Below are 12,857 nucleotides of genomic sequence, written 5' to 3' on the forward strand. Positions count from 1 at the left end.
TTCTGATAGATCACAACTAAGAGGTCATGTTATAAGAAAATGTGTTACAAGAAACCATTTTAATTTAGAAAAAAATTATACTTTCAATAAAATGGACTTTCTCCTCTCTCAAGCAATGTCAACTTTATGTTAGTCATGAATAAGCAAAGGGTTTGGTGATATGAGATATTTCCATTAGGAAAAAATAATAAATATAGCTTGAATTTGAGAAATTATTGAGAGAGAGAGGAAGAGAGAGCGAGAGGGAGAGAGAGAGAAACCTAAGTCAAGGAAAGGTTGTGGTGTTAACAAACTATTAAAGACTCTTGGAATCATGGTAAAGCGAAAGAGGCATGAACTTTGGAATTACATCGACCTGGTTTAATTGACATCAGAGTTGCATTTTGAGTTCAGTTCATTAAGAATTATGTGAAACCTGATTTCTTTGTATCCTATGTTTTCACCTAGAAAGTGGTTTCTTAACTATCATTTATCAAGCTTTTAATATGTACCAGATACTGTGTCAAATTACTTATACTCTCACTTCAATTAATTAGAGCTGTCACCGCCTAACTATAACTGCCCCCATTTCACAGAGAGAAATAGACTCAGCAAAGCGAATCTATTCAGGTCTGTGGTCTTTAGCCCCAGTGCTGCACTACCCACACGGTTGCGGAGCTCCATCATGCCGAATATGATAAACTAATGATTTAAGCATTTTATGTGCTAGTGTTTGAATTAGCTGTGTCCTTTTCAGGCAGTGCTAGTAAAAGAATATTAACTGTGTAGTGTTTTTCATAGTCTTTATGTAGTTTATATTCCAATTAACTATTTGACCCACAATACTGTTCTGACTTCTTCTCAAAAGTCATATAGGCTTGGAGTTTGTGAAAAGACATAATAGCTGGAAGAGCTTTTGACTATCACATGTTTATATCTGGCAATCACTATTTTTTTTATTACAAATCATTTTGGCTTTACATTAAGAAAAGTCTTCCACTGAAATAAGAAATCAATGTCACAGAGAGAAAGAGCTGAATAGAAGTGAAGTAAAACTTACTGTTTCACTTATTTCTCTAATCATAATACAGCTAGAATCACCTGAAAAGTCAAATTATATGTCTGTCTACTTTTTCTAACACTATTTATTATAGACAATGCCATTTCTTTATCAGAATTTCTTTATAGAATTGTATATTCTTGCCTTCTTTGTCATGGAGTAATTGGCTATGTAAGCAAGGGTTTATTTCTGGCCTCTCTACTCTGTTCCATTGATTTTTGTGTCTGTTTTTATGCCAGTACCATGATGTTTTGATTACTATAGTTTTGTAATATGGTTTGAAATCCAGGCACATGCTACCTCCAACTTTGTTCTTCTTTCTCAAGATTGCCATGGCTATTCGGGGTCTGTTGTGGTTCTGTATGAATTTTAGGATTACTTTTCCCAGTTCTGGGGAAAATGTCATTGGTATTTTCATAGGCATTGCATTGAATCTGTACATTGATTTTAGGTAGTATGGACATTTTAATGGTATTAATCCTTCCAATCCATGAGCACAGTGTACCTTTCCATTTATTTGTGTCCTCTTCAATTATTTTCTTCAGTGTCTTAGTTTTTAGTGTACAGGTCTTTCACTTCCTTGGTTAAATTTATTCCTAGGTGTTTTATTCTTTTCAATATTATTGCCAACAGGATTGTTTTCTTAACTTCTCCTTCTGATTGCTTATTATTAGTGTATGAAAATAAATGTGATGAATTTCTGTATATTAATTTTGTATGCTGCTACTTTACTGAATTCATTTTTTTTTTACAGCAGAATGGACTTATGCTAAGTGAAATAAATCACACAGAGAAAGACAAAAATAATTTCACTTATATGTGGAATCTAAAAAATGAAACAAACAAAACAAAGCAGAAGCAGATTCATAGAAACAGAGATCAAACTGATGGGTGTCCGAGGGAGAGGGAGGCATAGGGGAGAAGGGGAGAAGGTGAAGAGGAATGTAGTCAGTAATATCACAACTTCAAGCCGTGACAGATAGCTACTAGACTTCGCGTGGTGATCACATTGCAAAGTGCATGTGTTGAGTCACGGTATTGTATAACCGAAACTAAGATAATGCTGTGTACCAAGTATACTTAAATGTTGATATAAAGTTAAAGGAGAGTGACAGGGTTAGTGTTCCTAAACGAGTATTACTGGTGTAGATTTCCAGACCCCTATAGTTACAACATAACAAAAGCAAAAGAAGAAAAAAAATACAAAACTTGAATATTTAACGTTTGTAAAGGGTTTTCATTTTAATTTTATCCAGCGGCATGATATTTCTAGCGTGTGCAGTTTAGTTCAACAATCACGTGTGCCTGATTTGAAACAAGGACGTGAGCAAACAGAAATGAAGACATGGCTCTGCCGCCCCCGCCCGGGAGCTCTCCCCTCGCCCACCACATGACCACGCGCAGGCTGCCGTAGTTGCGGCGCTGAGCGAGGGCACAGGGAGACGGGGCGCTTGCTTGAATGCTGCAGTAGTCAGCCGCTCATGGTCATTTTAAATGCACAACAGTTCTACAATTGCTGCTCTTAAGGGATCAGGTACCTGTGCGGGTAATAGAAAGGCCATCCTAAAAAGAATCAGAAGATTATTAGGACAGGCTCAGGCCGGTGTAGGGGTTCTACTTCCTCAGAAATCAGAAGCACAGTACAACAAAGAACTGGAGGACCTATGACTCAGAATTGATGTTGTACAACAAATTTACTTTAGTTCTTATTTTCATCTTTTTCTTACAAAATTAGTGCATGTTCTTTACAGAAAATACATGTAATAAAAAAACTTGTAACCTCACTATCTAGTGATAAACATTTTATTCTTGCATAAATGAAATAGTTATAAATGTGATTATCCTGTAGATACTGATTTGTAGTCTTTTCTTTGACTTAATTTCATTTAATATATTATGAATATTTTTCCACATCAGTACATGGTGCCATATTTTTAAGGCTACATAGTCTTCTATCATAAAGATGTATAGGAAAGGTAATTTATTCAGTCAAGTTTCCATTAGAAGACATTGTTTTCACTTTTTTACTTGTGCAAACAGTGCTGCAATAAAACTGTATGTACATGTGTCTTTGCATGTGGCCATAATTACATCCCAGGATAAAATCCTGGAAGTAAAATTGCTTTTTAGATATATTCTAAACTCCTCTAAAAAGCTTTATAAAGTTACACTTAATAGTCCGAGACATCTCTCCCAGGCTTCACACCTTCTACCCTGGTCAATCTTAGTAGTTAATGTTTAAATCTTTGGCAGCCTAATAAGTAAAGCTTATTTTTTATTATTTTAATTTAGCCATCTTTATTATTCATCACGCTAAATATTTTCTTAGGTTTCTTGGCAGTAGGTTTTTGTTTAAATGGTGGGAGTGAGGTTACGGTGACCTGAGGCCGTGAGGACTATGTCGTGCACTGCCGCATGGACTTCTCGGTTCTTCTCTAATTTTCTGAATTTAAACTATTTCTACTAATGCATGTGAGTTATCGCATGCACATTTTTTCATTAGAAATACAGTAGCCATTTTCATCTACCTTCCATTTCTCTGAATCTTTGTTTTTTTGCTTTAAACATGAAACCACAGGCCAAGTTTCATTTCTTATTTACCACTTCTCCCCCTGAGTTGTCAGTTTTGCTTTTGGTCTATACTGAGGGTAAGAGAGAGGGCACCTCGTTAAATCACTGTCTTCGGGCCAGGTTCGAGTAGAGTTATGTACTTTGCATATCTTCTGTAGTTTGCTTGAAAATAAATTTAAACCTAAGACTGTTCAAGATGCATTCTTGTGTTTAAGATGATCTTTTACACCTAGCAATGTTTAAGGGCAACAAAAGTACTTTCATTTGGAGATGCCAATGTGGACTTTTCTTTAAGGAACTGTGACAATATTTAGGAAACAACCATGTCAAAATAACAGTTACATGAAGTGACACGTATATGGACTAAGCCAAGTATGGGCTTTTCCCTAAATATTGGAAAAGATCAAAGAAAGTGATTTGACTTGCAATTTTCTTTTTACCCATCAAGCTCTCCTTGGGTGTCAGTAATTCATTGTCTGATTCATAAAACAAGTAACTATGGGGACTGTAAACTCAAGGAGGAAACAAGTTCTATGTTTACCTCACAAAGTCCTGCAGTTTAAGAGCGCCATATATATATGGTGGGGGAAGGGCAGGTTTACAGCTGTGAGTACACAAAACACAGGGTTTATTCTTGTATTATTTACTAGTTGCTGTGTTATTTTCCATACAAACAACTGTGAGCCTGCTTTTGCCCCACCCTGTAGAGTAGTTGATTGTGGAACAGGCTATTTGCTCAACCTTTTAATAGGGCATTTTAATCCATTTGTATTTTTAGTGTAATTGCTGATAGCTATATTTATTCTATGTGCCATTTTATTTTGTATTTTCTACTTCCTGTATTTTTCTTTGGTTTATTTTCTCCTTTCTTGTATCCTGTCAAACACTTTAGTCTGAATATTAGCAACACGATTCAGTAGGTGCTGATCAGCTGCAGGTGTAAACCGTGTGATTTTGTATTTTCTGAGCGACTGCATTGTGCCTGCTGTAGAATCCATCAGTTACTTTTTTTGCCCCTGAGCTTTTTTTTAATTTAATCTTTATTGCATTTTTTACTTTGCCTTTCAGTTTCCTTATACCCCTTCCCCACACTGTTGGGCAATCACCACACTTTTGTCCATGTCCATGAGTCCTTTTTCCTTTTTGCTCAATCCCTCCACACCCTAACATCCCTCCCTCCACTAGCTGTCAGCCTGCTCTCCATCTATGAGTCTGTCCCCATTTTCCTTTTCAGTTCAGTTTGTTCATTAGATTCCACATATGAGTGAAATCATTCCGTATTTGTCTTCCTCTGACTGGCTTATTTCGCTTAGCTTCATGGAATTCATCAGTTATAATAATAAACTTGTGGTTGTCATAGTGCATTGTGTATAACAGACACTTAGCCTTTACAGTTTGATGTTTGCAGTATTGACTATTTTTAAGGAACTTCACAATCTGTGGCATAAAAGGCATAAAATGAAACCATTGACATATGAGGCAATGGGGGATGAGGGACTTCACTAGCTGGTCAGGCCACACACTCCGGATTGACATCTCAATTCTGCTTTATTTTCTACACATCATGGAGTAGCTCTAAATTTGCCCAGAGTAAAATACGTGCTATAATGGGGTTTGCAAATTTAAGGATTTGTCAAAGTTTTGCAATAGACAGTACTTAAATACTGTACTTAAATAGTTAATATATTTAAACACTTAAATACTCTGAGGATACACTTATACTCTCTAAGGATAAGAACAGAGTTGCTTGCTAAAGACTCTGCCATAGACAATTTTTTAAAAATTAAAAGTAGTCTTTAGTCACACATAAGTTTCGGTGCATAAAATTTTACTTGATCTAAGAACGTCACAAGAGTAGCTGTATCTTCTGCCCTGCGTATAAGAGCAAATGGGAGAGTGCTTTTGTAAAATATAGATCATAAAGTATTCTAACAAGGAGAACCTTTTACATTTCATTTTCAACTAATAGTAACATGGAACTTACATCTTTCTCATCAGAATTGATAGGAATGAGCAGATAAAAATGTTAATATTTCCCATCAGCGTTGACAAACAATAAGTACTCACAGATGAAGCTTAACTCTCATTAACGTGGGAGTGATAGGGAACTATATAATGATTAAATCTTCTTAAGTAGCAAATAAGAAAATCACTGAATAATATCAGATTGATGATATCCTTTATTTGGTCTGTAAAGCATTATAAAAATAATATGAGCATTGTATCATAAATCCTTTTTTATTCAATCCTCACCCAATGCTGTGTTTATTGACCTTAGAGAGAGAGAAAAGAGGAGAGAGAGAAGGAACATTGAAGTGAGAAAGAAACATGAATTGGCTACCTCCCGCATGCACCCCAGGAATGTGACCGGCAACGTTTGGTATAGGGAAGATGCTCCAACCAACAGAGCCCCTGGCCAGGGCTCATAAGTCCTTTAAATAGACTGTGTGCCTAAATTAAACACAGCTCAATGTAAGCACACGTGGCCAACTCAAAGAAATTTCACTGTGATTTATAGTGTCTTTGCATCTTAGAAATTTGGTACTCATATATATATAAACCAAGAATGTTTTTAAATATATTTTATTGATTATATTATTACAGTTGTCCCATTTCCTCCCCTTTATTCCCCTCCTCATTCCCCCTTCCTCTTAGCCATGTCCATGGGTTGTACATATAAGTTCTTTGGCTTCTCCATTTCCTATACTATTCTTACCCTCCCCCTGTCCGTTTTGTACCTACCATCTGTGTTACATATTCCCTGCACCTTTTCCCCCTCTCCCCCTCCCACTCCCCTATTAACAACCCTCCATGTGATCTCCATTTCTGTGATTCTGTTCCTGTTGTAGTTGTTTGCTTAGTTTGTTTTTGTTTTCTTTTTAGGTTCGATTATTGATAGTTATGAGTTTGTTGTCATTTTACTGTTCATATTTTTCATCTTCTTTTTCTTAGATAAATCCCTTTAACATTTCATATAATAAGGGCTTGTAAACCAAGAATTTTTTTAGTTTAATAATGTCTGCCAACTAATGGAATACTTCCTTCTACCTTTAGTTATTCCCCCCTTTTTTAATTAATAAATAATGGACATTTCATGTCAGTTTATATTTCATTATAATTTAACTTGTAATAAGAACCTTCCCTTTAGTTAACAGTTTGACACATTGGGTATTTAATGTAGGTTGTTGTTGTTTTTTTAAATGCTGCAGGTTACTCTTAGGATACAATTCCCATTTATCAAGTATATTTAGGAAATATTGCCCTATTAAGGAAATGACAAAGAAAGCAAGAGACCAGAGTAATTCATCCTAAGGTGGATTTTTACATCTGTAGTATGAAATCAGGTCACTGGTACTGTTGTTTTTCCTTGTACACATACTGGTAAAGTCTAGTCATAATTGTTTACTCACAGAACTGACAAAAATCAAGAAGGTTGATGCAAAGGAAAGAACTTAAAATAACAACAAGCATTTGCAAAGGACAATCCAATCCACACCAACCTCTGGGGAAGGCAAAGCCGAATAACCATTTACACATACTCTTGCAGAGTTACCCTCCTGCTTTTTCCCTGGATGCTACTTCTGTCTCTCATTGGGCTGGAGGCATCATCTCGCTAGCAGGCTACACCAGTGGCTGGTGCAGAAATAAATATGTAATTCTTTTAACATTGTCTGACTTTTGTGAATGAGCTCTGTGGGAAAACCGAGGCTTACTGCTCTGTGACACACACATCTGACGAGTCATTTCTTACCTTTGAGATTACTAGGCGGGGAGGAATAGAGAATGATTTGAGGAGACAGGATGAATCATAGAGGAAGATTTCTTTCACTCAGCTTACCATCACGCTGTGCATTTCTTCATCTACTGAAAAATTATCTCGTGACCCCTAGTAATAGTCTCCTCTCAGTCACGCACATAGCTTCCTATTAAGACTGGTTTTCTCACCTAGTGTGTTCTGACTCAGTGGTGATCGGACTTGTTAGAGTGGACAAATTAGGGTACTCCCGGGACTACCAGGTTAGTTTTGCTTTTCAAATATGGCCCAAATGGAGTATATGTGTGTTGTGACTATGTGCGCCTTGAGTCTCTTTTAAAATTAATTATAAGTTATCAAACAACATCTCACTCAGGCTTTAATGGGGAGCTTCTCCGTGGTAAGTTAAAAACGTTGCTTGAGAACTGCTTGGGCGATTACTGTTCTTTTACACTTGCAGTACCGTCTTGGCAATAGCGCTGGACTGCTCGAACAAATGACAACAGCTAGTGTTAATTGGCAAGGATTTCCTTATAGACTGACTCTTACTAAATTTTATTTTCTTTTTCTAACTTTGGATGTAACCAACAAGACATGATTGGGTTAAGGTGTCAGGTAATTTTCTAGAATTTTTGGCAATGTGTGTTTATTTGTTCTATAATCACTTTACCAAAAGGTAGCCCTTAGAGTAGTTTGAGATAAAAATCTTGAAAATTTGTTAATATATTAGTATGTCTATGTTTCTGGATATTTTTTAATCTGCATATGTATTTAAATAGAATTTGTTCATATTAAAAATGTAGAAATATTATGGTTTAAAAATGTGCAAAATGAGACCTAACCAAATAAAACTTTTAATGCTTTTATAATGTAAATTACATTTCATACCAGAGGAATCCATATATAACATAACATACCAACTTAAACAAATTTTGAACTTTTTTCTATGAGTGTTATGCCATTTATAAAATTTTGTCTATTTTCCTTCCATCTCTTTGGTACATTATGAATATAAAACACACCAAGCTTGTTGTTGTTGTTGGTCAAGTACAGTTGTCTCCATTTCCACCCACCACATCCTCGAGCCCCTCCCTAACCCACCTCCCACCCTCAAATCCATGCCCCTTGGCTTTGTCCATACACCCAGATTTTTTAAAGGCATAAAGCTAGGATGTATATTTAAAGTATTAGAAAGTACAATATATTTTTGATGTTATTTTAAGTAGTTCCAACAAAAACTAAAAAGGGATGAAACAGAAGTTAGACAGATTCTTAATATTTATTAAATGAGAGTGACTGTTATTTGATATTTTAGTTTGAAAATTTTTAAGCAACATTCAATAATTAATAACAGAAACCTAGCAGTTTTATATAATTTGTTACTCAATATTTAAAAAACCATTATATTTATTAATCTTATTCTCTTTAAAAAATATTTTATTTATATATTTAGAGAGAGGGGAAGTTAGGGAGAAAGGGAGAGAAATATCGATTCTCTCATGTGCCCCAACTGGGGACCAGACCTGCAACGCAGACAACTGCCCTGACTGGGCACCAAATTGTAACCCTTTGCTTTGTGGGACAATGCTCAGCCAACTGAGCCATGCTGGCCAGGGCTAGTCTTATGATATCCTTGAGAATTCTAGAGCATAGATAATAGCGACTACATTTAAGTCTGGAAGACTAAAATGATTTGCTCAATGTTCAAACATTGAGGATGAAGTGAAACCTAATAATTCATCTTTTGTCTTTTCTAAAAAATACCTTAGCTGAGTGATTGAGCTATTCTTTTAAGGGTAGCGTTTCTCAAAGGTATTGTTTTTTGTGATTATTAATAGTGCTTTTGCTGATTTGTTCTAAAAACATTGAATGTCTTCTACCTTTAATATTTTTTCATCTAACCTTTGGAGATATATTTGTTTTGAATTTAGTTTTGAAGTATTCCAGGAAGCTTTATTTCTGATGATTTACATAGTCAATTTTTCTACGTAAAAGACTGTGAGAAAGACTTAGTGAAAAGACTTAGAAAGACTTAGAATAATATAATAATTAATATTAATGTATTAATAGAAATTAATAGAATACTTAAATAAGGACATTATATTTTCATTTAATAAAAGTTCAGAGAAGTTAACAAATTAACCAATTCATAAATCAAAAACTATATTTTTCAACTTCTAAATGGATTATAAGATAATAAGATACCCAATATTTGAGATTTTTCTTAATGTGGAAAATACATACATAGAATAAACTTGAATTACTTCATCTCTGAAAAAAATATAATCTTTCTCTGATTTTTAAACTTAATAGTTAGAAGTAAAACAGTAATTCATCTGAGTCAATAGTAAGTGTAAAAATAACCCACTTTCTCTTCAATCAAAAGATGTTTATGATAGTATGTTTGCTGCTGCAAAGCCTTTTCTAGTTACTGCTAATTAAGGTTTTACTCTAAAGTAATTGAAAGGAATATTAGGTACAAAAAGACTAAAAAAGATTTACTGGGCGAAGGAATTCAGGATAGTCTCTGTGTATGGAAAAATGTATCTGAAATACCAACATCATTTTGTTATGAATTTTTTAATCTTTTTTACTTCAGCTGTATACAGAGCATCCTGCCTTCCTATATCACTGGATCAAATCTTGAAATTATATATATGAGCAAATGACTCTATAAGAAATGTGCAGCACTAACATTTTAATTAAAATACAAAATCATAATCTGCACAAGGGTGTAGCTAAGCATTTGCTGACCTCCAGTTATATTAGTAGTAACATTTTTATTTGATAACTTGATAACTGGGTAATTAAAAACATGTAATTAAAGCAAAGTCATACCCTAATTATAAAGACAATAAAAGCAAAAGAGCATAGCAAAACCTCAATGAAAAGTAGTTACTACACCATTATAATGAGATACATTTTTTACCAATATATCTTGTAATAACAATAAAGGTCAAACCTTGCCTTATGCTTTCTTGTTAACATACTGCAGAAGACCAGATGATAATGAAAGTCTCAAAGCATAAACACAATACAAAATGATTTCCCCCTTGAGCTTTTTGCCAGTCTAAAGCTGTTTTTGAATGGTATGGGTTGAAAGACAATGTTGAAAGATGGTCAAGAATCACCACACAAGTTTGTAAAGAATAAGGCCAGAGACTCACTTCATTCCCTTGGAACAATTCATTACAGAGCACAGGTATGTTATATTTTTTGCCTCCTGCATAGTCACCAGACACATTTCTCACCAGATGAAAGTTGGCAGAACCCTTTAAATGTAGTCCACTTTGGAGCCCAGTATGAAGGGTGGTGTGGGCCAAGGTACTGTGGTTCTTGGGAGAGGAAAAGGCCTGAAAGTGCACTAAGAATCATGAAAACAGGCACAAGTCCAAGCAGGAGCCTTTATCTCAGAGTTCAAGGACATACAGGAGTTGTATTTTGCCTGCTGAACTTGGCAAAGGTCAAATAAGGCCATTCAGCTAAAACAAAACAAAACAAAACAAAACAAAACAAAACCCAGCATATGGCCTAATTATTCCACAAACACAAGGACTTTTCAGTTGTCTCTTTATTAAAAATTAACTCTACCTTGCATTTATAATGCAGTATGAACACTTTTCAGCAATATTTTTTGTCTGTCTTTGTCGCTGACCCAAATGAACTCTCCCATCCACCAACAGAGCTTGAAAAGTCACAGACCCTTTTAGAGTGACACAGACCTCCTTCTCCTCCTGGCAAAATCCTCTGCATGAACCAGGTTGGACAGAGCCTTTGTGAGGTGGCTGTCTGACGTCTCAGTGCTGCTCCCAAAGTCATAGTTCTTCAGGCCAGGGCACAAGCAGCCCACAATGGCCCGGCGGATGTAGCTGTCAAAGATATAGTAAATAAAAGGGTTGACACAGCTGTTGGCAAATGCCAAGGGCCCACTCACCTCCATGCCCAGTTGGGGAAAAGATGAGGAAGAGTAGAGTTCTTGCTGAAACCCGGAGACAATGGCCAGAAGCTTGAAGGTATTAAAGGGCAGCCAGGAGAAGACAAAGGCTGACACAACAATAAATATGATCTTTATAGATTTCCTCAGCTTTTTGTTATGCTTTCTGGGCTGCTGGTAATGGACACACAGCTTCCTTGTGATGCAACAGTAGCAGGTCACAATGCTCACCAAAGGGGCAAAAAAGGTAAAAACCAAGGACACCAGTGCCCAAGTCAGTTTAACTGAAGTGGCCTTCTTCTCTGCACAGTACGGCTTATCATTAATCAGGGTGAGCTCCCTGGACAGAACGGTAGGCAACCCCAGGAGGCAGGAGATAAACCAGACACTGGCACAGACTCCATAGGCACAGTCTTTCCTTCTGAATTTCCTGGACACGGCTGGGTGCACAATGGCCAGGTAGCGGTCAACACTCATGCAGGTGAGCAGGAAGACACTGCAGTGCATGTTGACAGAGATCACGTAGGAGCTGCCTTTGCACAGGAAAGAACCTGTTCTCCACAGTCCTGAAGATGCTTCTTTGTCCACCCAGAGAGGCAACGTGACAAGGAAAATGAAGTCAGAGGCGGCCAGGTTCAGGATAAAGATGTCCATCAGTCTTCGGCTGCCCCGTTTGAAATATAATGCACTCATGAGCACGAGGTTCCCCAGCACTCCAGCCAGGAACACGGCTGTGTAAAAGACGGGAAGGAAAACAGATGTGTAAGGAACGTGGGACCGGGTCTCCTCCGTATCATCAGGACTTTGGCTTGTAACATAGAAATAATCCACATAAATTGAGGTTGCTTCTGGGTCCATCACTGAAAATCAGGTGCCAAAATATGGTAAGCTTCCTTACCAAGGAAGTTTTTGTATGAATTTCAGAAAACTCAAGGCAGCTTCTTTTATATAGTGCTGCCTCTTCCCTCAACCTCCTCCCTTAAAAGATCTTGGAACGAGCATAAAAACAGAGATTTAAAAAAGCAGTTTCTACCAATGCTCAGGAAGGGCCCACTAGAAACATCACCCTGATTGGCGCTGGGTGGTTGTGGTTGTGGCTTTTAAAATTTGCATTTGCCCAGGAAACTGAGGTGCTTTTTTACTTCTTTCTTCAAGACATTCAACTTGTTCCTTTAAGTCTAGAAATTATAAGGTGAATTAACTTTTTTTCCTTACCGACTTTAAAGACAACTTTTGCTCTTCTGGCACTGAGAATCCTTTTCTAGACTTCTGTCCCACATATGGGATACTGTTTTAGTTTTAGAAGCTTAAGATGGTGACGGTGAAGATGCTGTTTTTATTTACATCATTTGTGAAGTGTGAAGAAAATAGTCTTTCATTGCATGAAGAGTGAACCGAAAATCTCCTAAATCATACGAGTGCACATCTATGGCAAACACAATGATTCCAGTTAGAGTCTCAGATTTTTCCCACTTATTTGGCTCTTTTAGTTTGTGTATAATCAATCTTGTCTAATTCAATAAGTTTTTTTTTAAATCCTCAAAAGGCTGAGACCACAT

The 12,857-nt window shown here is 36.3% G+C and overlaps 1 protein-coding gene across 1 annotated transcript; it reads right to left on the minus strand.

Moving 5' to 3' along the window:
- Positions 1-11,024: 11,024 nt before the first annotated feature.
- LOC112320663 (G-protein coupled receptor 15-like) lies at positions 11,025-12,205 on the minus strand. Its single transcript, XM_024578178.3, has one exon. The coding sequence runs from the start codon at positions 12,154-12,156 to the stop codon at positions 11,071-11,073; it is 1,086 nt and encodes a 361-aa protein (XP_024433946.2). The 5' UTR covers positions 12,157-12,205; the 3' UTR covers positions 11,025-11,070.
- Positions 12,206-12,857: the final 652 nt, after the last annotated feature.

Source organism: Desmodus rotundus, chromosome 2 (assembly GCF_022682495.2).
Source record: "Desmodus rotundus isolate HL8 chromosome 2, HLdesRot8A.1, whole genome shotgun sequence".
NCBI classification, from domain to species: Eukaryota; Metazoa; Chordata; class Mammalia; order Chiroptera; family Phyllostomidae; genus Desmodus; species Desmodus rotundus.